Source organism: Vigna angularis, chromosome 8 (genome assembly GCF_016808095.1).
Source record: "Vigna angularis cultivar LongXiaoDou No.4 chromosome 8, ASM1680809v1, whole genome shotgun sequence".
In the NCBI taxonomy this organism is placed as follows: domain Eukaryota; kingdom Viridiplantae; phylum Streptophyta; class Magnoliopsida; order Fabales; family Fabaceae; genus Vigna; species Vigna angularis.
In genome coordinates this window covers 19,694,311-19,717,909 of record NC_068977.1, presented here as the reverse complement: position 1 = coordinate 19,717,909, position 23,599 = coordinate 19,694,311, and the positions used below count along the sequence as shown (strand labels likewise).

The following is a 23,599-nucleotide window of genomic DNA, read 5'->3' as shown; positions in this document are numbered from 1 at the left end:
TCATCTTATGTAAAATTGTTCATGATTATTGAAGGGCGTTAAACATTTATGAACGTACTTGTCAACAAAAATATGCTTCACCCGGCCATATTTAGAACACTCTTCCTCTACATCTTCTTTAATGTCTATATCAAAATCTGGTTCCGACTGCATTGCAATGTTTACCATCATCAGTACTTTGTTAAATGAAAACATTACCTGTTACTAAAATAAAATCAGTGAACCACAGACCTCAGTGGTAGGATCAAACATATTCTTTAAAAGTAAACACTCGCTTGGGCTTCCTACAGGTTCTACCATTGGGGTAGGCATAACTTGTGCTGGAAGAACTGGTGCACCAATAGGTAAGCTAACAGCCTACTGAGCAGGAACTGAGCCATTCACAACAGGCATACCCATGCTGCAAAGTAGAAAAATGTGAAGATTACGACCAATGTTGCTAAATATGAGGAATACTAGTATTAACAATAAACCTTGCAGAAATGTCAGCACCAGCCAGCCTCTGCATCAGCAATGCTCTGGAGTGAGCATTTAAAGTCTGCACAACAAAAGAGTACGGTAGATAAGCAAGGTTCTTAATTTGAATGTAGATCATTGTTATTATACCAGAAAAATAAAAACAAAGGCAGGAACAAAGGAGCTTACTTAACACCCTCGGAATTGTACTCAACTATAAAGAAATGTGTCATAAGAGAGTACAAAATGACAAGTGAAGGTCCAAGGATAAAAGGTGAAGAAAATAAAAGGATAGATCTTATCATATAAAAGAGGGAATGCTGAAAGCACCAGCTTCTAACCTATGTACATAATTTACTTATAACCTAAGAGCAAATCCTCACCAGCACTAAACACTGACACTTAGGCACAGCTAATGTCTAAAATATAAGACATCATACGTGTGTTTGTGTTGGGAACATATATTGAGAATTGAATTAAGAATTATATTTTCACCTTCGAAAATATAAACTTGTTATGCGTGACAATATTTATGATAATAACATGCAAAGAAAATATTACGAGGGAATGTGTGGTCACTTCACAGTGCAATCTTTTATCAAAAATTCAAGATGAAAACATATTTCTTAAGACAACTAGTTAAGCACACTAACAAGCAGCCTCACAAAAAAAAGTGGCATCAATTTCTAGTTGCTTCAAAAGTATCTAATCTAGAGTTGGTGACCTCCTACATCATCATTATTAAAAAACATACTCTCTAGTTCTGGCTCATCAAGTGACAAATTAGACACTATATTCTAATTTTCTATTTTTATGTTCATTACAGTACATTAAATCATTTTAAAATTTTAACAATTGTTTTTACTTCAATACAATTTAAATTAATTTGTTAATTTTTTTTATAGTAGGAGTTTCCTAGAGGTATTGATACAGCATTTCTGAAACTTTTTGCTTTGATAAATATTTCTAACTTCTGGAAGGACAAAACACTACTTTTTAAGAGTTACATTGATTATCATACATTTTTTAAACACATCTTTAATAGAAAAACTTTCTTTTTCTATAAAGCACAGACAGTAATTTTGAAATATTGCACGATGAGGATTAGATTTAAAATTCTTAATAACGTGCCAAGTTGTAACCAGTTTTGAATACTTTATATAACGAAACAAACTTACCAATCCACCTTCATCATCATCTAAGTCTGCCGATTTTGCGGTGGTATCTTGACTTCCAACATGATCCGTTACACATGAGACCTGAATTTGATGAACAACATCAATCAGAAACACATGAACTAGCAGAATTGTCATCAACAAAACTTAAAGATACCAGGTTAAAACTAAAATGTACAACACAATAATTCCACCTTGATAGTCCTGCCAGCAATCTCCAATTTTCCATTTAAACTCTGAGCAGCCTTGGCATGTTCAAGATGGGTAAACTGCCCAGTGAAATTAATTAAAGAGATAAATACAATTATGTCATAGAGCAAAGTTTTGCAAATTTAGGTGTTAGAAACGAACTTGAACAAACCCAAAACCCTTGCAGTGGCCTGTTTCCAAGTCAAGAGGCAGTTGGACAACCTCAACAAGACCAAATGGCTCAAAAATCTAGAACAGAAAAAAAAAGAATGTCAAGTGGTGATAAAACTGTAACAATAAAAATCAAATCGGTAACAATCTATCAACAAACTAGATCCAGTTTAGAGGAACTTAATTGAAACTACAATGTTCTAGTTACCACAGGAGCAGATAATGGAGATGTAGGTTTTGGAACTGGTAATTTCACAGGAGCAGATGATGCTGGGGATATAGCCTTGGGGACTGGAGATTTCCCAGGAGATGATGTTGGAGATGAAGCCTTAGGAACCGGTGATTTCACAGGTGTAGATGATGTTGGAGATGAGACCTTGGGAACCGGTGATTTCACAGGTGCGGATGATGTTGGAGATGAAACCTTAGGAATTGGGGATTTTGCAGAACCTAGGGTTCAGGTGAGCGGAGTGAGCGGTCTGCAATCTAAACGAGAAATGAAAGAAGAGGGAGTGAGCGGATGGAATGAAGGGAGAAATTAGGATTCAGGTGAAATGAAGGGAGAAATTGTCAGAAGATTTTTAGAAGAAAATTAACTTTTAGAAAAATAATGGATTTAGGCAAGATGAGTTTTAGATCTGAAGGGAATAAAATTTTAAAATTGCTAAAATGAAACTTAGTCTAAAATTTTTAGAGGGAAAAATGTAAAAAAATTAGAAGATGATGAATAAAAATATATTTTTATTTGAAGAGGTTATAAACCTCTCTTGAAAGGAATTAAAACCCCCATAAATATTGTGAGTTAGATAATTTAAATTAAACATCTTAAAGTATGTTAATTTGAGGGGGTTTTTTATAACCTCCTCAAAATAACCACCTCTAAATAACCTCTTTTTTGTAGTGATTTGTTGAATGCAAGCCCTGCTTAGTTTGCCTGCATCTTTTTAGTCTTCAGTTAGAGTTTTTGTTGATTAGTGGTTTCAATGGTGTATCTTGATCGTCTTTTCGTTATCTGTAGGTGCAAATAGAGCTCTTTGAGCTGCGGGAGTGGTATAGGGTTCTTTAGAGCAGTTTGGTCTTCTAAAAAGGTAAGGGAAGCTAATTTGTTTGTGTTAAACTCTTTGGCAAGTGCATCAAATCGTTCAAGTAATAAACCGTGGTAAGACCAGGTATCGTTTTCCCAAGAGACTCGTAATACTAGAAAATTGTGCGATTAACAACTCATCTAGACTCAAGAACAACTCATCATTTAAGAATATATGCAAAAAGATAAATTCACAAGTAATTACAAGGTTGGACTTTGGTATTGAAGGCACTTGGAAATGGAAAAGACTAGAAATGATATGAAATGACATTGTTAAGGTTAGTTTTCACCAATGCACTCTTGTGTATAACCAATTTCATCTCTTCTCTATCAAATTAGTAAAGTCAATCCACTAAAACACTCTAGCCCTAATCCCTTAGGTGAAAAAGCCTAGGTTTTCCTTATCAAACTCCAATCCCTTGGACAATCTAACAAGCAAACCCGCATTAAGAACTAGGATCAAAGACAACATGTGAATCATATCCCATCCCTGGCTCAATGACCCACAAGGACTCTTGTTTCAGTTCAAGATTTCATATTCCATCCTTCGCTCAATGAAACCCCAAAATCAAGTCATGAACGTCCCCATTACATGCAAGCTTTAAGATCGGAAACAAGAATACTAGTAATAGATAGAAAAGGCATTTATAAATATGAAACAATCATTCATTACACAAGAGTTCATAGGCTACATCTAACCCTAACAAGATGAATCTGGTTCTCCATTTCCATGGAGAACCCTAAAGCTTACAAACATGGAAGATGGAAGAAGAAGGAGACCCAAAGGAAGAGGAGGAGATGTTCCCACAAGCTCCCCGCGTCCTCCATGAGCTCCAGACGTGAAATCGCGCCTCCAAAGAACCAAAGACCATTTTTCTTTCTGCCTCGTGAGTATATATACTGCCCGAATTCTCGCTTAAGCTAAATTATTCTCGCTTAAGTAAAAATGACTTTTAAATCAATGACTTCTTGGATCACAGAGACTCTTCTACGTAATGGAGGATCTTCCTAACATCAAAATAGATCAAAAAACAAGGGATTATAGTATTATTTACGTAATGTAGCTCAAAATATAGATAAATACTAAAACTAAATAAAAAAAAGGATTTAAGCAAGTAATAAGCTAAAGAAGAGTTGATTTTGCTACTACAATGATGCTTAGATAATGGTAAGAATTAGCATTATCAGTTTGTCTTTAATTTCATGTTATAATGTATGAGATTATGTTTACTAAATTATGATAAATTATGTTTGAATATGTATGTAAGAACAAAAGTAACTTTGTGTGTGTGATGTTGATATGTTGATGAATGCTTATGGTTTTAATTGAATATAGGTACTGATTAGAGTGTTCTTGATGTAGTATTATGATTTCATTATGTTGTAGAATTGGAAGTAGTGAAAGATAAGTGTTAAGGGGTTGTTTTGGATGAAATTTAGGGGTTTTAGTATGTGAAATTTTAAAGTAATGATCAAAGGGGGAAAACTGAGTTTTAGGATTTGTTGTATGGTTATTTGATACTTGTTTCAGTTGTGAGTTAGCTTATATATGATTTACAAATGAATAATAGTCAATTGTTTATATCTTGAATGGGTTTTAGGTTCATTTTAGGGGTTTTGGAGAATGAGATTTTGATTTGGAAGGTTTCAAGTAGGTTTAAGTGTTTGGGGTTTGTTTGAGTCATTTGTAATTTGTTCAGACCCCTAAGCGGCTTAATTATGAGCCAAAAGTTGTAGATTTGATTTATGGTCTATATAGTACAATTTTAGTTGTTTTTGAGTTGGAACTTCATGACATAATGAGTTTAAACTTAGTTTGTGTTGGATTACATACTCTTGGATAGGTCATTGGTGGCTTAGAACACAAAATGGAAGTAGTAAAGAATGGTAGGAGTACCTAAAATAGCTCAAGTTAGGTTGGAGGATGAAAATTCTGCAGAATTGGTGTTCTGCAGAATTATGCAGAGTGGCTGGGCAAGTTAATGGCTCATTGGGCGAGTAATTGAGTGTTTTGGCAGTGAGTTTCACTGGCTAGGCGAGCTAGCTCGTTAAGCTTGTGGAGCTCACTGTATATGCTTTCGTTAGGTGAGTGAAGGTAGCTTGCTGGACGAGTTTTGGCGATCTTGGGCATTGAGTTTTCGGGGCAAAGCGAGCTTCCTCATTAGACTGTATGAGCCCCCTGTTTGGGCTCTCGATGGGTGAGTGGTTTGTTCTCGTTAGGCGAGCTTGTGCTCGTCGGAGGCCATGTTTTGGAGTTGGGTGAGTAGGTTCGAATTCTTTTAGTTATTTTGTCTTCTCTTCTCTCTTTTATGCTTGGATTTAGATGGTGCAATGTTATATTTAATGCTCATTGATGTCATTTTGAATGATATAATGGTAGGGAGATTGTGATTGAACTCATGAATGATTTGGAAAAAATTTCTAAGATGAAATTCTTAGTGGTAGTTTCAAGTAAGTGATGTATTGATGTAGGGACTCAGTCTTAGAAGTTATCTCGACGCTCTAATAATCAAATCATCTCAAATAGAAAAGGGGATTATGTGGTGAGGAGTAGCATGAGATCCTAGTCTATGGTCTGGTGTTATTTGTCCATAGGTAGTAGATAGATTAACCTTGTGTGGTAACTTGGAGGGTCAATTGTCTCACCACTACAAGTGTAAAAACTTGTCATAGTCTAACATCAATACATTTATCCAGATGGTTTTATCTGAGTAAATGACATGCTTAGGATGATTGGTTTGTTTTGACTGAAATAGGATGTATAATGAAATCTTAATGTGCAATAATTGTTTATTCTTTTACAATATTAGTTTACCCTTATTTTTATGTTTGTCTCTTTTATATGTCATCTTCTTGTTTGCAATAATTATCTTAATGGTGGGAGTAGGTGAGAATGTCTTTTCACTTACTCTAGCGAAGGATGAGGGTGAATCACATAAGTAATTAAATGGTTCTACAAATGTAGATATTTTCTTTGTGGTAGGTTTGTTTTACCTAATTGTTTTATGATTATCTTTGTAACGTTTTATTTTAGTAGTTTTATACTATTACAATGAATCGTTAGAGATGAAATGTTGATATCATAAAATAATATTTTAATTATAATTGTATTATTTTTTAATTTAAAATTCTAATATATATTATTATGCTATTAAAGGATCGCTAATTGTGTGTAATTTTTAACAAGGGTATCAAAGAACTATTTCTCATAAAAAAAGTTAATATTAAGTGAATACTTAACATTCATATTTTATTAGGAAGTGTCAAAAAAGTGAGTTAACTCCATTTATAATTATGAATTTAGCTAAAAATCAGTCAATCTTATTTGTTTTATTTTTAAATAAAAATAAATTTTTTAACTTAAATGATTTAAATATTATTTAATAATATTTTGATATTTAAAAGTGTCAAGTTATTAACTTAGTAGTAAATAATTATAAAAAATTAATTAAAAACTTATAAATAAAATAACAAAGAGTTGTTATTAATAGGTTACAAGTTAACCTACCCTAATCTATTTAACTTATAGACTAAGTGATCCAAATTTAGTTTAACCTAGATTTAATTTTTTTTTATCAATCTAGTTCATACCCAAATCAATTTAAATAATAGATTTAAACTCATTTTAACATGTTTGCTATTCATAAATAGAGGAAAAAAATATCAAATATATTAAATTTTCTTGGACACTATTGAATTATAATTTATTCATTTTTAATAACCACATTAATACGATTGCGCGCTGTCTTTCTCTATATATTATGAAGATTTCTCGTCTAGTGTGTATTATTATTTTAAAATTAACAAGTATAACTATTTCCTCCACAACATAACTTTCTAGAAGAGCTTTGTTCAAATGTTGTTTTATAATATTTCTTACATCCAACGAGAAAAAAAAAAGACAGTTTAAAATATATTTTAAAAATTTCCCTTTTGTAATTTTATAATTATAATATTAAATGGTATAACTAAAATCACTTTTAATTTTTTTTCAAAATACGAAGTCACGAGTGAAAACAACATATAAAATGAGCATTATAAACATATTTAGCACATTGCATGATATTTTATCCTAAACTAGAAGTGGGCCATAAAGGAAAAGCATTAAAAGGAATCAATAAGACAAAGAAAAGAACAAATTTTATTTTAATACTTTGTGGGATTTTCGGGGAAAGTGACATTGGAAGTGAAAGAATTAAAGAAAATGATGTTTGGTAGATTTGGGTGAGTCGTGAACGTTAATAACACGTAATCTTTCTCTAATTAGTGTGTTATGTTTCAATTCATAGTAGATAAAATATGAAGAGATGCAAAAACAATAGTTGAATTTTACATTTAATAATTCACTACAAGGGTTACTTTGTTCGTCTTTTTCTATAACATGCATTGAATTCTAGGAAGATAATTTGTTTTTGTTGTCCCTTTTCGTGTTAAATCAATCATTTTTGTACAAATGAAAAAGCTTTTAATTGTGATTTGCTTGTCATAATTAATGTTGATAAGAACAATGTGTTGTAACACTAAGATCTATCTCATTAGGTTTATTATTTGTTGAATTGTATTTTTTGACATTGATGAAAAAACATGAATATTGAATTGGTCTTGGTTTTCAATAAATCTATTGAACTCGTCACTTGTTAATAGTTAATAAAATTGATGCCTTTATTAAAATGATAACAAACACTACTATATTTTTTTATATTCATAATGGTTATCTTGGAATTAAATTCTTATTTTTTTTTAATTATGGTTATCTTGTTTATGTTTATCTAGATTATGTGTACGAATTTAATATATTTTTATACTTTAAAACTTTCATTAAGAGTTGAAACTAAATATTATATATATATATATATATATATATATATATATATATATATATATTTCTCTTAATTTATTGGAGAACTCCAACATTTTAAATAAAATTATTAACTTTAAACAATATTAGTATCAATTGTAGAAATAAAAAAGACAAGCAATGACATATCAGTAATTTAATGAAATAAATAGGATTATATATATATATTACTATAAAAAATTATATTTCATTTTTAGATTAAGTTATATAGTATTTAATAAAAATTGTGTAAAATATCTTTTTCAACAAATAATAATATGTGAACGTTAATAGTTCATTGAAGAATTTCGTTTATGACATAAAAAAACATTTTGTGTTATTTCTTTCAAAAAATATTTTATATAACTTTTAAAGTATAGAGAAATTAAATATTATATAATTTAATTTAGAGAGGATTTACACTTTTTTTATAATAATTTAAAAATAAAAATAAGTTTAATCTAAATAAATATTTTATGATTAACTATATACAAATTAAAGTATATATCAAAATGAAAGAAAAATATAATTTTAATTTCATGTTAAGAAGCAGTAAATTTCTCAATAAGTATATTTCAGTGTTTCTAAAGTAACAATGTTTTCTGATAGATATACATTGTTTTTCTTTTGAGACTTATTATTTTACCAGTTTTAAAATGAAGAATCTGCATATAGAATACGCAAATAGGAATCTCTGTGACAACAATCGTAGGAATTTAACCACGAAAAATAGTATAAATTAATCTAAATATGAAGTTCAAAGAACAACAACAGTCGATGTTTTTGTACCGAATCCCAGTTCTTTTCCAAAGTCAAAGTTTCGATTTTATGAAATATGTATCCAACTTTATTATATACTTTCATTTTGAGATAACATGTATTTTCACATGATGTAATCACTTCTTATATCGTAATAATTTTTCATTACTTTATTTATGTATTCAATGATGTTCGTAGACATATATATACAACATTAAAATAGTGTGTTCAGATTCTTCGTGATCACCAAAATGAAAATAATGGTTAAAGAAATGCATATTATTTTGCACGTTTATCAGGGCTCAAAAACTTCGTTTAATATGTATTAACTGTAAATAAACGTCACAAACTGATTACCATAAAATATTGCACACTTTCATGTAATGCTCACCCCATCATTCTCTACTCGATATATGAATGAATATATTATAAGAGGAGGGATGACGCAAGATTCTTAATTAATTTGATTGGAATTAACTTTAAATCATTATGATATTAGTAAGTGGTTTTATATCTAATTCAATCTCATAAATTAATTTTAAAAAAAATATTTTAATTTAATTTATATTTTATAATTTTGTTATACTTTAGTCAATAAAGACTTTCAATTCTTGTTGTCTTTTATATGATTTTCTCATACTTCATTAATACTAAATTTCTATGGTATATTTGCTTTCTCAAGTGACTCAACAGTAATATTACAGTCCATAATTTGTCTTAGTGAAGAAAATAAGCAATCTTAAGTTTAATTTTGTAGATTTGTTCATAGATTTTTTGAAATGAATAAAAAAAATAAGATTTTAATTTAATTTATGTTATAATTTTGTCAATATAAAAAAAGAGTATATATAAAGACTAAAGAAAAAACCCTTGAGAACAAAATTGATATGTTGAATGAAAAGAAAGAAATTGAACAAAATTAAAAAGTAACACTAAGGGTGTATTTGGATTCAGGAGGTAAAATGAGCGAAGAGATTTGAGGGAGTATAGAAGAGATTGTGATGTATTTCGTTTTAGTTAATCAGTTCAAATCTTATCAATTCAGGAGGATTTCGCTTTAGTTAATCGTCCTCGAATCTTATCTTTATTTTGCTCAAATATACTGATCCAAAGATAGTCTTCTCCCCTCTCGCTCTACTATAAGACATCTCCATATCCAAACTCTCGTTAAGTGATTTGCTTGGTTTTGTAGGAAACTATTTTTTTAGAGTCCTATCAAACTAGGAATAGATATTAATTGTTTCAAGGTTGGAGCACAAAGTATCAATGTTGAAGGTGGAAGAGGATACTTGTTGGCTGGAAATGAATAAGAATAAGGAGAAGCCTGATCAATCCTTCATAGATTTTTTCTTTGACAATATGATGATTGATGTTACAAAGTTGACAAGTTTATCAAATCATACAAGTAATAGAGTAGATAAGTTCAAATATCTTTTCCCAAAAGACTAACGTGATTAAGTTGAATTATAATGATTTACTTATTTAGGCTAAGAAAAATTTGAAGTAATTAAAAGTATTTATTTTTAATTATAAAATAATTCTAAAATTGTATAAAGCAATTAAAGTGATTTAATGAAATATATGGTAAAGACTTGGTTTCATAATCCAACTCAATCAAACATTCTAAACAATATACTTTTAATTTTTACTCTAGCATCCACACTTTCTATAACAAGTCCTAATGTCTTAGTGACAAGTTTAAACTCTGATAAAAAAAACTTAATGTTTTAGCAATATTTATTATAAGTTTGCATTAAGATCAAAATTTTGATGTTATGAATGACTAATGATTAAAGCTTAATGTGTAAAGTTGAATCTATTAGTTGTTCTATCCTAATCTAGGTTCTGACATCGCGTCCAATAATCGAATATCCACAAATATGCAATCAATCAATTATCATGCAGTTAGCAATAAGAACAGAACACAAGAGTGATGAAAAATAAATATATTAAGTAACAAAAATCACAAAATGTTTAGATACATTACGTCCAACCCCATGAATTAGGAAGTTAGTTTTCCTATACATTCTGAACTCTAGAAAAGAATAAATATGAATGCTTCTAGCCTCTAGAATGCATGCACATTCTCTCCTTTTAGGTCAAGTGTCTTTTTTCCAAAAGAATGATTTTTTAACTCTACCAAACCCTTTATTTATAAATTTTCGAAACCCACAATACGTTTGGTGAATTGGCTCGTTGGGCAAGTAAATCTCTCTTTGCTAGGTGAGTTGGTTTGGTTTGTTGGGCAAATGGGGCGAAACTAAAGTGAGCCTGAAATTTGTACTTGATTTTTGTAATTAAAGTAACCAAATTTGTTGGACAACTAATTTTGTTGAAATATTATTCAATCTTTCATGATTCCCATTTGTTTAATTTTGTAATTAAAGTAGCCCAATCTATCCATAACTGATTTTGTTGAAATATTCTTCAATATTTAGTGATTTCTACTTATCTACAAAATATTTTCATAAATAAGAACCAAATATGTATATTTCTTAATTTATCAATTAATTTCTATATGTTTAGTTAGTTTTTAGAATATTTGATTTGAGGCAATTTGAATACTAGATTGGTTGACATAATAAAGAAAGACATGTTAAGAAGAATAATATTTACTAAATGCACAACATAATTTATTGCATATTACCAAAATTGAGCATAAATATTATATCAAAACATCAAACCAAAGTGACATTCAATATTTTGGTGTTTTGTCTCAATGATACCATTTTGTTCATGCATTTCCACACAACTGTTTTGGTGTATAATTTCCTAAGATTCAATATGTTAAATCCATTGTCAAACCTTTTAGTCTTAACAAAACTTTCAAATTGGTTTCTAACATAGACTATAGAATTTGTAATATGAAAATGATCCAACAAACCAAGAGGAGGTGAATTGGTTTCTTATCGCAAATCGTTCTTTTAATAAATTTTCTCTTAAATAAAAATTCCTTAAAAATAATTTAAACAAATTAAAAGAGTAAAGAAAAGAGAAAACTGCACAAGTAATTTTTATCCTAGTTTGGATCAAACGGATCCTACATCCAGGTATTAATCTCAACTGAGAATTAACGCTTCACTAGCACAAACCAACAAACTTTTACAATCACAAAGAAAATAAAACAGTTTAGGGTTAGAACACTTCTCTTGTTACCACCAAGAGATGAAACTCACTTCCCCTATAACCCATAAGGGATGAACACCTCCTTTGAATCTTCACAAAGGATGAACACCTCCTCTGAATGCTTCACGAAGGATGAACACCTCCTCTGAATGCTTCACGAAGGATGAACACCTCCTCTGAATGTTTCACGAAGGATGATAGACTTTCAACTCAACAACAACAACAACATTCAATCACATTGTGAAAGTTCTCGCTCTATGCCAACACGCCAAATTCTCGTTTTATATATTAATTTATATGTGTAATATATGGTGTGATTAATTTTAAAATTTACAATTTACCCATATGTTTGCGAAAACTATTATGATGGTACACAATATAAGATTAAATGATATTGTATGTGATAAAAGTAAAATTATGTGTGATATTTCTCTTTCCTAAAATTTTATTATTTTTAATATGATATTGTTGGGGGGAGGTTCGACACACACATAGAACTCCACACATGATAAGATATTGTCCGTTTTGGGCCAAGCCCCCACGGGTTTGCTTTTGGTACCAGTCTAAAAGGCCTCTTATCATTGGAGATATCTATGTGTATATAAACCCTTGACTAGTCCTTATTTCACTCAATGTGGGACTTTGTTTGCACTCCAACATCCTCCCTCAAACAAAGGACTGTGGTCTTTCCTCTCAAGATTCATCTGGTGATCCGTCACTGGCCTCCTACCTGGCTCACCTGATCATGGGGGGGCGTACTCGTCTGAGCCCGGTCACCAGACCCAAACCATGGGCTCTGATACCAGACCCAAACCATGGGCTCTGATACCACTGTTGGGGGGAGGTTCGACACACACATATAACTCCACACATGATAAGATATTGTCCGTTTTGGGCCAAGCCCCCACGGGTTTGCTTTTGGTACCACTCTAAAAGGCCTCTTATCATTGGAGATATCTATGTGTATATAAACCCTTGACTAGTCCTTATTTCACTCAATGTGGGACTTTGTTTGCACTCCAACAGATATATCAATAATGCATGATTAAAGATTTAATTTTAAACTTCATGTATAAAAAACCGTTGTAGATTTTTTTTTTAATAAATCTTTACTATATCAAGAAATAATTACCAATGTTTAGCCAAAAATATATGTTATGTTAAAATAAGTAAAATTTATGTCCCTTTATAACTAAAATATAGTTAACCAAATTTGCATGATCATTGAGAAGCCACCTAACCAATTCAATTCAAGTACCTAATTTATAAAGTTGATTTCAAATGCATATAGTGTAGTTTGTAATCAACCTCAAAGCCACGATAATAACTTTATCACTTAAAAGTCTTTGTGTTCAGTCTTCTTACATACACATCTATAACTGAACAGCATTTGTCAAACAAGTCTCTAAACTGGAAAGTAGGTTTCAATCGAACAATTATAAATAAATAAATAAACATTGAAACATTTATCACTATAAAGTTCAAAGACCAATGGCCATTTCAAAACCATGTTTAGACAAGTTGACTCATCCACTTCATTTCATCTCCTAACTTAGAAAAATAACCATAAACAATGGAACACCACATTCCACACAACATGCATGATAACTATTATTATAGTTATGGTGAGTTTCCATTAAAAATAACACCAAATTAGGTTATCAATCTTACTTTTTAAATTAATTTTATAAAATTGAGTTAGACTCATAGCTAATTTTTAGACTTCAAATTCTAATATTGTTACTTTCATCTCATTAATAATCACTTTTTATTTACTTTTGTTAAATTAACTCGTTTATTACTTAAAATTATATTATAATAAAATACTATAAATATATTTTTGAAAATAGTAGATTCAAACTGAACTAGATAGACATTAGACCAATATAGCAGAAAATTCTTGGCTTATGAAAGAATGAAGAAATTTCGTGCCTTAATAAAAAATTCGAAGGGGTCATCTGCATCTTAATATATTCCATTCAATATAAGTCTGCATCTAGAATAAATAAAGAGTACATAGGTTATGAAAAATAAGTACCTAGTTTTGTACAAACAAGACATTTTAACATATATTTGGTACTTTATTGAAAATGTATCATAAAGAAAATTGAATACATCACGTATTTGATTACTGTATTTTGTTCTATTTTAGATAAGAAGAAAATATAAAAAAGGAGAAAAACAGAAATAACTTTTTTTTATGATTTTCTTCCTTTTCTCTTGAATTCAAAATTGAACCATCTCGGTTTCGTTTCTTTGTGAGAAAGAGGTTTAGTGTAAGATGATATCATCACTAATAATGTATCCATTGTATTACTCTTGCTCATTAAGATTGGAATAAATGAACAGATCGAAAATAATCGAAAAGATAAAGAATGATAATGATGACTAAATAAATCTCCACAAAATATTATTAAAAAAAGAAGTAAAGTATAAGAACATTTTGATAAAATCTGTGGTTGTATAGCAGATAGCAGACAGAGTATGTAAAAGCTATGAGGTTCTACATCTTTCCATGGATATATATCTAGGAGAATGTTAACATCATCTCCATTCAGAATTTCAAATAAACTATAACCCTAAAAAACCTAAATGCTACTTTGTCTTTAACCTTCAACCACCTTTTCTCTTTTCAAATAATCTTCTTTACAAGAATGCGAACAAAACAATAGTTAACTCCAAAACTACATGTTCAAGGAATTTACCATCATTTCACAAAGGAACAAAACTTAAACAAACTTATAGTTAGGTATCTTTTGTACTATCTTTTTTCAAAATTGGAGTTTCATCTTATCATTTTGGATTAAATATCTGTATAAACTGAAACTCTAATTTTGATTTGATAATAATAGTGACAAAATATACTTAAAAAAACTGTGTTTTAAGTTTTATCCTTGAAAATAAGTAAAACAAGTTTTTTTTTATCCTAAGTATGAAAGAAAGAAAAAGGGTAAGACAACAAAAAACCAAAAGGAGAATATGAAGGAAGCTGAAACATTGGATCAACCGGAAGGTGGCGGGTTGCCACCAGTATCGGACCATGTTGACGGCGGCATCTCCGGCCTGCTGCCGGCTGGAGGGAGGCTTTCCAGTGGTTGGAAATAACTCATTTGTTGACTTGAAAACATGGGAAATGAAGCAGAGGAAAATTGAGGAGATGTTGAGAATAACGGGAATGGAGTTTGTGACACAGAAGAAGAGAATGAAGGTGATTGAAGAGAAGCCAATTGTGCATTGTAGTAGAACTGCTGAAGCAAACTAGAAGGTTGTGGTTGTGGTTGTTGTTGTTGTTGAAGCTGATGCTGATGCTGATGATGCTGCTGTTGAAAATCACTCTGTAGAAGCTGAGAGTATTGCAAATAGTCTCTGATCAAGTCAGAGGAGCTTTGCATATTTGGCGGCTGAATGAAGGGTGGCGCCGCCATGGCCGTGGTGAGTGGTCGGAATTGAGTGGTGGAGGAGTCAGAAACGGTTAGTCTTGTGGCGGGTTGGAAAGGTTGAATAGGGGGAACTGCCCTAACATTTTCAGGGAAGTTTAGCTTTGCCCTGTTGCCTCTGAACCTCAATGCAGCTTCATCATAGGCTCTTGCTGCTGCTTCTTCTGTGTCAAATGTGCCAAGCCAAACTCTTGCGGCTTTGTGTGGATCACGGATTTCAGCTGCCCATTTCCCCCATGGCCTCTGTCTCACTCCTCTGTACTTTCTCCTCCTTTCCCCATCTCCAGTCGTAGTTTCAGTAACAGCAGTAACAGCAGTTGCTGCTGCTGTTACTGTTGTAGTTGTGGAGGTGGGAGCTTCTTCAGTCACTGGTTAAATTCAAAAGATGAGATAGAAGGCACAGAACATCTGCACTAGTGTGGAGAAACATGCCATTGTGTAATAAATGGCTTAATTGTGAACCATGGTGTTTGTACTTGTAGTTGCAGGTATTTGAGTATGTGACTGATGAGTAATGAACATGTTCAGCATGGTAAACTTTTCTTTGTGATAACATGGTTTTGGAAAATGAAATTCTACTTGATAAAAGAAAATGAGAAATGGAAGGTGTTTATGCATGCAATATAAGCAGCAAGAATGATTTTCCCCTGCACTAGGTGGCAGGGAAGGAGATTCAATGAAAAGAAGGATGAGTGCTTGATTCTGAACACATAACACAGACTAATGATGCTGCATGTTTCATTCAACAAATTGGGATGTTTGGAAAAGATAAAATAAATTGGTGAAGAAAGTTTAAGATAATGGAAATAACGATTTACATACACCCCATTTGTTGTTTTAGATGCAAAAGATGAGATGAGGGTGACATGAAATGATGTGTGAGTTGTGATTGTGATGATTGTAGATATGAAAAACATGTTTCATGGTAATTTGAGGATGTCGTGTAATGAAGGAGTTGCACCTGAAGATGAGTCTCCTTGAGAAGGTAGCATGAAGTCAGCAAGTGTTGTTCTGAAGAGTCTGGGAGCAGTTTGTTGTTGCATCAGGTTATGTGAAGAAGAGGTATTAGTCTCTTGTTCTTCTCTCCCTCTTTTCTGACCAACACCAGAGGGTCCAGAAGAAGGAGAAGGAGAGGAAGAGAAAGAAGACAAACGAGAAAGAGAAGGTGCATGTGCGAAACCTGACATCATAGGATAACCACTTTGTTGCATCCATTCGGTGCTCCTCTGGTCAGACCCTGACGAAACAACATGTGTCAAAGCTGAAACCATTTGCCTCAACTCTGGATCACCCCTGTTGTACCCTGAAACCAAAGAACCACCTTGCATTGTTACCTCACCTTGTTGTTGCAGCATCCCTTGGTTAAAATTGAAGCCTGCTGAACCACCACTACCACCATCATGTCCATAACCATGTTCACCCTCACCACCGTCATCCGCGGTGAACCGGATAAACTCACCTGAGCCCCTTTGGTACGCCACCGTTAGCAAGGACATGAAAACTATAGACTATGGTGTTTTTCTTTTCTTACTATTTTTGGACCAAAATCAAATTTACCAAGATCCACCTGGAAATTTTGTTGTTTGATTCCTTCTCGGAACACCCTTTGGAATGCTATGGAGGATGAAACGGTTATATAATAAAGGGGTGCAAAAGATTTGCAAAATTAAGCATGTGGAATTAAGGTACCAGCCACCATTAAAATAGTGTAAACTAAGCTATAAGTATATATCCTTTTCCCTGTACCGTATGCTCTGGCTTCTACATTCACCTCAACGCACACACCCTTTTACCACCTTTATAATTTCTTTAGTAGTTTAATTTTCATGGTGCACAAATTGTTTTTGGATTTCTGAAATATGTGAAAGGGAAATTGTTTTGGTATTTTGGCAAATACTAAAAAAAGAGTGAATTATAAAATATGTATTCTCTCTGTCACGGCTGAGAATTTTGGTGGCTATGTTCACACGTAATCTTGCTTTGACTGAGAAATAGATAGAAAGTACAAATTGTAGCTAACTAGTTAACACCTTATTGCAGTCTCTTTTGCAAATGCTGTCGGTGTCAGTCTAGAGAGAGAGAGAGAGAGAGACAGAGACAGAGGAGATCATGTTTCAATTGAACTCTATCACCATAAACAGCCAAAAGATTAATTTTTTTAGCTCTAACATTTAATGGGTAAAAACATTTTAAAAAAAGAATTAACCATAAACATGTATGCTTTAATTGTTATTATTTATCAATCACTGATATTGGCAGTTTAGAGTTATTGATTTAAGATATTTTTTTTTCTTTTAACAAATTATAGACCACTTTAACACTTGTACAAGTGGATGATTTTCCAGCAACAGCCACCAAGTGTTGAAGATAAAGGCATAAACTGTAGCCAATTGATAAATTGGCACAGTACCAACTTGCGAATTTCTTTATAAATATATTGATTACAAAATTTAGGTAGTTCTCCATAAAGCACATTACAAACATTTTATTTCAGAATATTATACCAATATATACATAAATATATTTATGTATATATATTTGTTTGTATTCCAAAACGGGTAAAAAAATTGAATGAATGAATGCGATTTATGGTCAAAACACGGCTCTGTGATATGCAGAAGACAAGTGAACGTGAGTTTGGTTTTGTGATGATCAAGAACAAGAAATTCAAACAGGAAACATATTGTAAACTGATTTTGAATTCTTCAAATTTGGTTACCTTTTTATGTGTTATTTGACACTTCTGGGTTTTGGTAGAAATATTTAACACTTTAAAGGGTGTTATAAATAAGGTCAACTCGTTTACTGGGTCGCTATTTCGAACAGATTCTTTCCATATTGATCATTTGCATGCATACCAAATAGGCAATTATCTTATTTTTAATTGTGTTCGTTTATCTCTAATTATTAGTAATATATGTATCATCATACGTATGAATTGTTCACATAAAAAGGAAAAAGCTTACGTATAGTTGCGAGACAGTGAAAACCGTAAATTTTTATCATAGAACCATGTATAAATTATTAAAATTAAAGTTATTGCACTGTTGTATGATTATGTAAAAATTCCACCACTTTGATATAATAATAATAATAATAATAATAATAATAATAATAATAATAATAATAATATAATGTAATATGATAATAGTAAGAGTTAGAAAAGATGGTAAAAATGTCAACGTGGGTTTGAGTGAGAGAATAAAGGTTACACGTGTGGACCAGAAATACGAGATACGGAGAAGAATACAGAGAGTGGGGGTCCACACAAAAGGTTACCGTACCGCCACGCAGCAATTCCCATGTCACTCATTTATCAGAATAAATTACTATGTATGTAAGCTTTTATTTTAATAATAATTAATTTAAGAATTATACTTGTATAAAACGTGATTGGATGTTGTGCAAGTCTTTTACACCTATTATAATTCATAACAATTTATATATACTGGTATTTATGATTTTTTGTTTTATTGATTAATTATAAATTCGCTAAACTAAGTCTATAAATATTTTAATTATTTTTTCATTAAAAGATGTATTTATTAAATGTAACGCATATCTATTTCTAATCATAATTCATATAAAAAATAAATCATAATAATAATAATAAAAATAATAAAAACAAATGAAGTTTAAAACATCTTTAACTAATAAAATAAATATTATCATTTTTTATATGTCAATAAATAAAATAAATTGAAATAATAAAATATATAATAACAAATGAGGTTAAAAACCATCATTAATTAAAATAGAATTTCATATAAGCATAAATGAAGTTAGAGACTCGTCAAATAAAATAAATTAAAATGAAGTTAAAAACATTGATCAAAATAAAAAAATAAACAAATATAAATAAATGAGGTTATAGACACCATATCAAATAAAATAAACAAAAATGAGAGGTTATCGATATCCAAATAAAATACAACTCAATAAAAATAAGATTAGCAACATCTTACTAAATAAAATAAAACATAAAAAGAAAATATAAATGAGAATGAGGTTATAAATATCTTATTGAATAAAATAAAATTCAATAATTATTAAAATAATTATAAATAAAGAATTAAAAAAAATATATTTTCTTTACATATAACTTATAAATTTCTCAATGTCAACATTAGATAATCATCTCACATGATAACAAATCAACTCATTCATCAATTATCAATGCAATAATAACATATCACAAAGTAAAAATAGAAAGATAATTAGCTCATTTTACCTCAAAATAATTTGTCCAATTTAAATTCTATTTCTCGATAGATTGAGTTACTCCAAAACTATTTTGAAATCTAATCAATAGATTTTTTGAACTACAATTCATATAAGAAAATTTTGGTGTCATAAATACATATATTTATTTCTAACCAAAGTTTATATAAGAAAATAAATCATAATAATAAAATAAAATAATAAAAACAAATTAAGTTCAAAATACCTCAATCAATAAAATAAATATTATTATAAATATAAATGTGAATGAAATTATTGACATTTTATTGAATAAAATAAATAATAAAAATATAACATTTTGGGTTACATTAATTTAATTTTACCATTAATCCTTATTCTTTTACGTAAATTTTGTGTTAGAAAACTTTTTGTTACGAGTTTATAACTTCAAGAAGAATGAAAAAGTAATCAAGAACCTGAATTAAGAGAAGTGTAGTTACGTCAGGTGCCACAAAGTTGTGTCCAATGTCATATGGTCAGAAACCAAACCTAGTTCTAGAGTTGGCCAACGTTGGACAACACCTACACAACGTCGGGTGCCACCAAGTTTAAGAGTTCAACAAGTCGGGCACCACTTATGCTGACATGTCAACTTTGTCCTGTTTCTACTTGATTGCTCAAGAGAAAGGGAGCTTTGGTAGTTTTGGACACGATTTCTTGTTCTTGGAGAGTTTGGAAGTGTGCTAGAGCTTTGTGGGAGCAATCTCTTCTTCCTTTTAAGTGTCTTTGTTTCTTTACTTAATGTTTGCTTTGGTTTGACCATCTATTGCTTAATGTTGGCTCATATGGTGTTGGGAAATTACTTTTGTAAGCTAGAACAGAAACAAAATACCTAATGAAGCTTGTGTCTAGAAATGAAGCATGACACATTAGTTATCTTAAATCCTATTTCATAAATCAGATTTGTTTATTAGGAGTTCAAGTGATTGACTCTTAATAAGGAAAACTAGACTCATTCTACGATCGAATTAGGGTTTAAGTAAACTTGTAGGTTGACATTAGTATAATGGAGAAGAGTTATGTTTATATTCATGAGAATGATGTTGGTGAAATCTAACCCCAACAATATCATTCCATATAATTTCTCGTTTTTTTCACTATCTAAGCATTTTAACTTCCACAATTATTTTTACTTGTTTATGCATCAATTTAATCTATTGTATATAATCTTAAATTATGAAATATTCTTTAGTTTACATTATTTATTAATTGTGCAACTATTTTGTTATTACTCAAGTCCTTTGAAAAAGGATATTCGGTCTTACGGATTACTATTTACACGATTTGGTAAGCTTCCCAAAAAGTTAACAAGACACCAGAATTAATAACACATTAAAAAAAATTAGATGTAAAGCAAAAGCACAACAACTCACTTTTCATATGCTATCTAGGACCAAAGTGCTCTAATCTATAATATGACACCAAAAATTTTAGTGCTATAAACATGCATATTTACTTCTAACCATAATTCAATAAGAAAAATAGATTACATTAATAAAAAAAAATAAGGTTCAGAATATCTCACTTAACAAAATAAAATTATAATAAATATAATTTTATTGAAATCTCACTTAATAAAATAAATTTAAATAATAAATATAAATAAATAAGAAATGAGGTTAAGAATGTCATATTAAAAGTACAAATAAACATAAATAGAAAATGAGACTAAGGATACTTCACCAAATAAAATAAACAAATAATAAATAAAAAATAAGTTAAAATATTTCAATGATTAAAATAAAATGGCAAATAAATATAAATAAAATAAAGTTATGGACATCTCATTAAATAAAATAAATAAAGAATAAATAAAAATAAGATTATAGATACTCTAGTGAATAAAATAAAATGAAATATTAAAGACAAATAAATAAATATGAGATTCGTAACATTTACTAAATAAATTAAAGAAAATATATATAAATAAGAATGAAGTTATAGATACTTAATAAAATAAAATTACATAATAAAGACAAATAAATATTGCAACAATTATAAATAAAGAATAAAAATAATGATATATGTTTTTCTTACACACAACTTATAAATTCTTTAATGCTATCATTAGATAATCATCATCACACCAAAACAAATTAATTTATTCATCTATCATCTATATATTAATACACAATCACAAAAACAAAAGTAAAAAGATATTAGCTCCTCTTATCTCAATAAAATTGTCCAAATAAACTCTATTACTTAGATTAAATCACTCCAAAATAATTTTGAAATCTAATTCATATATGGAAAAGAAAATGAGAGTGGAAGGAGAACGAAGAAGGGTGAAGGATGTAGCCACCAACAAATAAACTTTTTCTCTTCTACCCTTATCATTATATAAAAAAACCAAATATTATTATTATATTATTATTTTAATTTTTCTTTTGTTTTCTTAGTTTCACAGACCTTTCAAAGTGAAACCACCATACAATATTTGAATAATATAACAAGCATTCATGCATATCAATTATTCACGGACTTACATTAAATATATAAAATATTATTTTTATCTTTATTTAATTATTTAAGTATTTTATTTTTAATAAAATAACCTAATTGATACTTTTAACTTATTATTAATTCTTAAAAACATGAATAGTTAATTAATTGAAAAATTAAATATACAAAAATAAAATTACAGTCATAGTCCATTTAATAGCAAAAATAAAATAATAGAATAATTAAATAAAACAAAAAATGGCCGAACACCTGCGAGGCCAAATTTTGACTAAGTGGTGAGTGCATTAATAAGTCTTGAACAATATTATAATATTGAATTAAGATATTTTAAATTAAATCATATAAATTAAATAATAAAATGAATCTATATCAAAATAATTATCTGTAAAGCCGTAGATGCTTGTTGACGTTGATGGTGAGACTGCATCCTTGTCTGGTTCCTTGTGGTTATAAGGGATGCCTCCCGACCCCATGGTGGGCGCCAAAATGTTTCGGTAGGATTGCTGAAGTTAGGCGTGTGATTTAAAGAGCCTCGACTCTTGGTTGAGTATTTAGTGAATGATTATCATTGTTCGAATATTTGAGAATATGAGTTGACTGTGAGTAGACCCTGAATGGAATGTAAGTGGAATGTACCTGACTTTCGGTCTTGACTTTGTATTTACAATTTACCTCATGGATCCTGAGCTCATACAAGCCCAATAAAATATAAAATAAGATATAAACAGATTACCTGAAAATCTCGTTGGTTGTTTATAACCTGCTTATCAATATCTTTAATTAGATATTCTTTGATTATTGTTGGCCTAACAATAGCTTAAGTGCTGGCCAAATTACTACCCAATCCTTGACTTGAGTGGATAGACCAAACGGTGTTGAATGTTAACCGTTCCGCCTCCATTGGATACGATTTCAGTTAAGTTCTATGTAAGATTACTGATGTTTTTTTAGAAGAAAGCAAAGTAAAGAAATAGAGAAAATAAATAAACATTAAATATTATTTCTTTATTATTTTAAATAAAAAATAATTTATTGTCTTATTTAGAAAAATATTGTATTGAATGAAATTTAAAGTGCTTAACAGATAAATTTTTCATTTACTAAAATATCTTAATCGTTTTTTTTTTTTGGTTTTTCAGGCTAAAGGTCTTGAATTTATTCTTCAGACACAACTTTCGCCCTTTCTTGTTCTTATTGTTACTACTACTTTAAAAAAATAATAAAATAGGTACAACAAGAATTATAAAATTGACAATGAAATTACAATGCCCAAGTAAAAAATAGTTAATAAACAAAGGTTTCAGTTCTTTTTATTTATTTCCATTTTTAGAAATAGTTATTTAACTAAAGGATACCTTTTTTCCTATTTTTTAATCAAACTGAAATTTCTTCAATCAACACCAAGTATATTAAGATTTTTATAAACCCCCCACAAACATAAAATCTTATCATGGCAATATTTTAATCTATATTTTTATGTTTTATAGACACAATGCATGAAATACTCGATAATTAAAGTTAAACAAGTGACTTGAAAGAAATCTCATCTCATCTTAACCTGAAAAAAACAGGGTACATTAAGTAAAATAAAATCCTTGAATATCTAACAAAAATTTATATGATTATATTAGCGAGTGTTGAATTCACAATCTTGTTC

At 29.9% G+C, this 23,599-nt stretch overlaps 1 protein-coding gene and 1 pseudogene across 2 annotated transcripts; both read right to left on the bottom strand.

The window, feature by feature from the left end:
* Window positions 1-12,614, bottom strand: LOC108344290 (uncharacterized; annotated as a pseudogene).
* Window positions 12,615-14,179: 1,565 nt separating this feature from the next.
* LOC108343938 (ethylene-responsive transcription factor ABR1) lies at window positions 14,180-17,006 on the bottom strand. 2 transcript variants are annotated; one of them, XM_052867009.1, is made up of 3 exons: window positions 16,574-16,974; window positions 16,196-16,471; window positions 14,180-15,602 (listed from the first exon to the last, which is right to left on the bottom strand). In XM_052867009.1, the coding sequence occupies exons 1-3, from the start codon at window positions 16,728-16,730 to the stop codon at window positions 14,800-14,802; spliced, it is 1,236 nt and encodes a 411-aa protein (XP_052722969.1). In that variant the 5' UTR covers window positions 16,731-16,974; the 3' UTR covers window positions 14,180-14,799. The 2 variants fall into 2 exon arrangements, with proteins under 2 accessions (XP_052722969.1, XP_017437886.1); XM_017582397.2 differs by having other exon boundaries at window positions 16,196-17,006.
* Window positions 17,007-23,599: the final 6,593 nt, after the last annotated feature.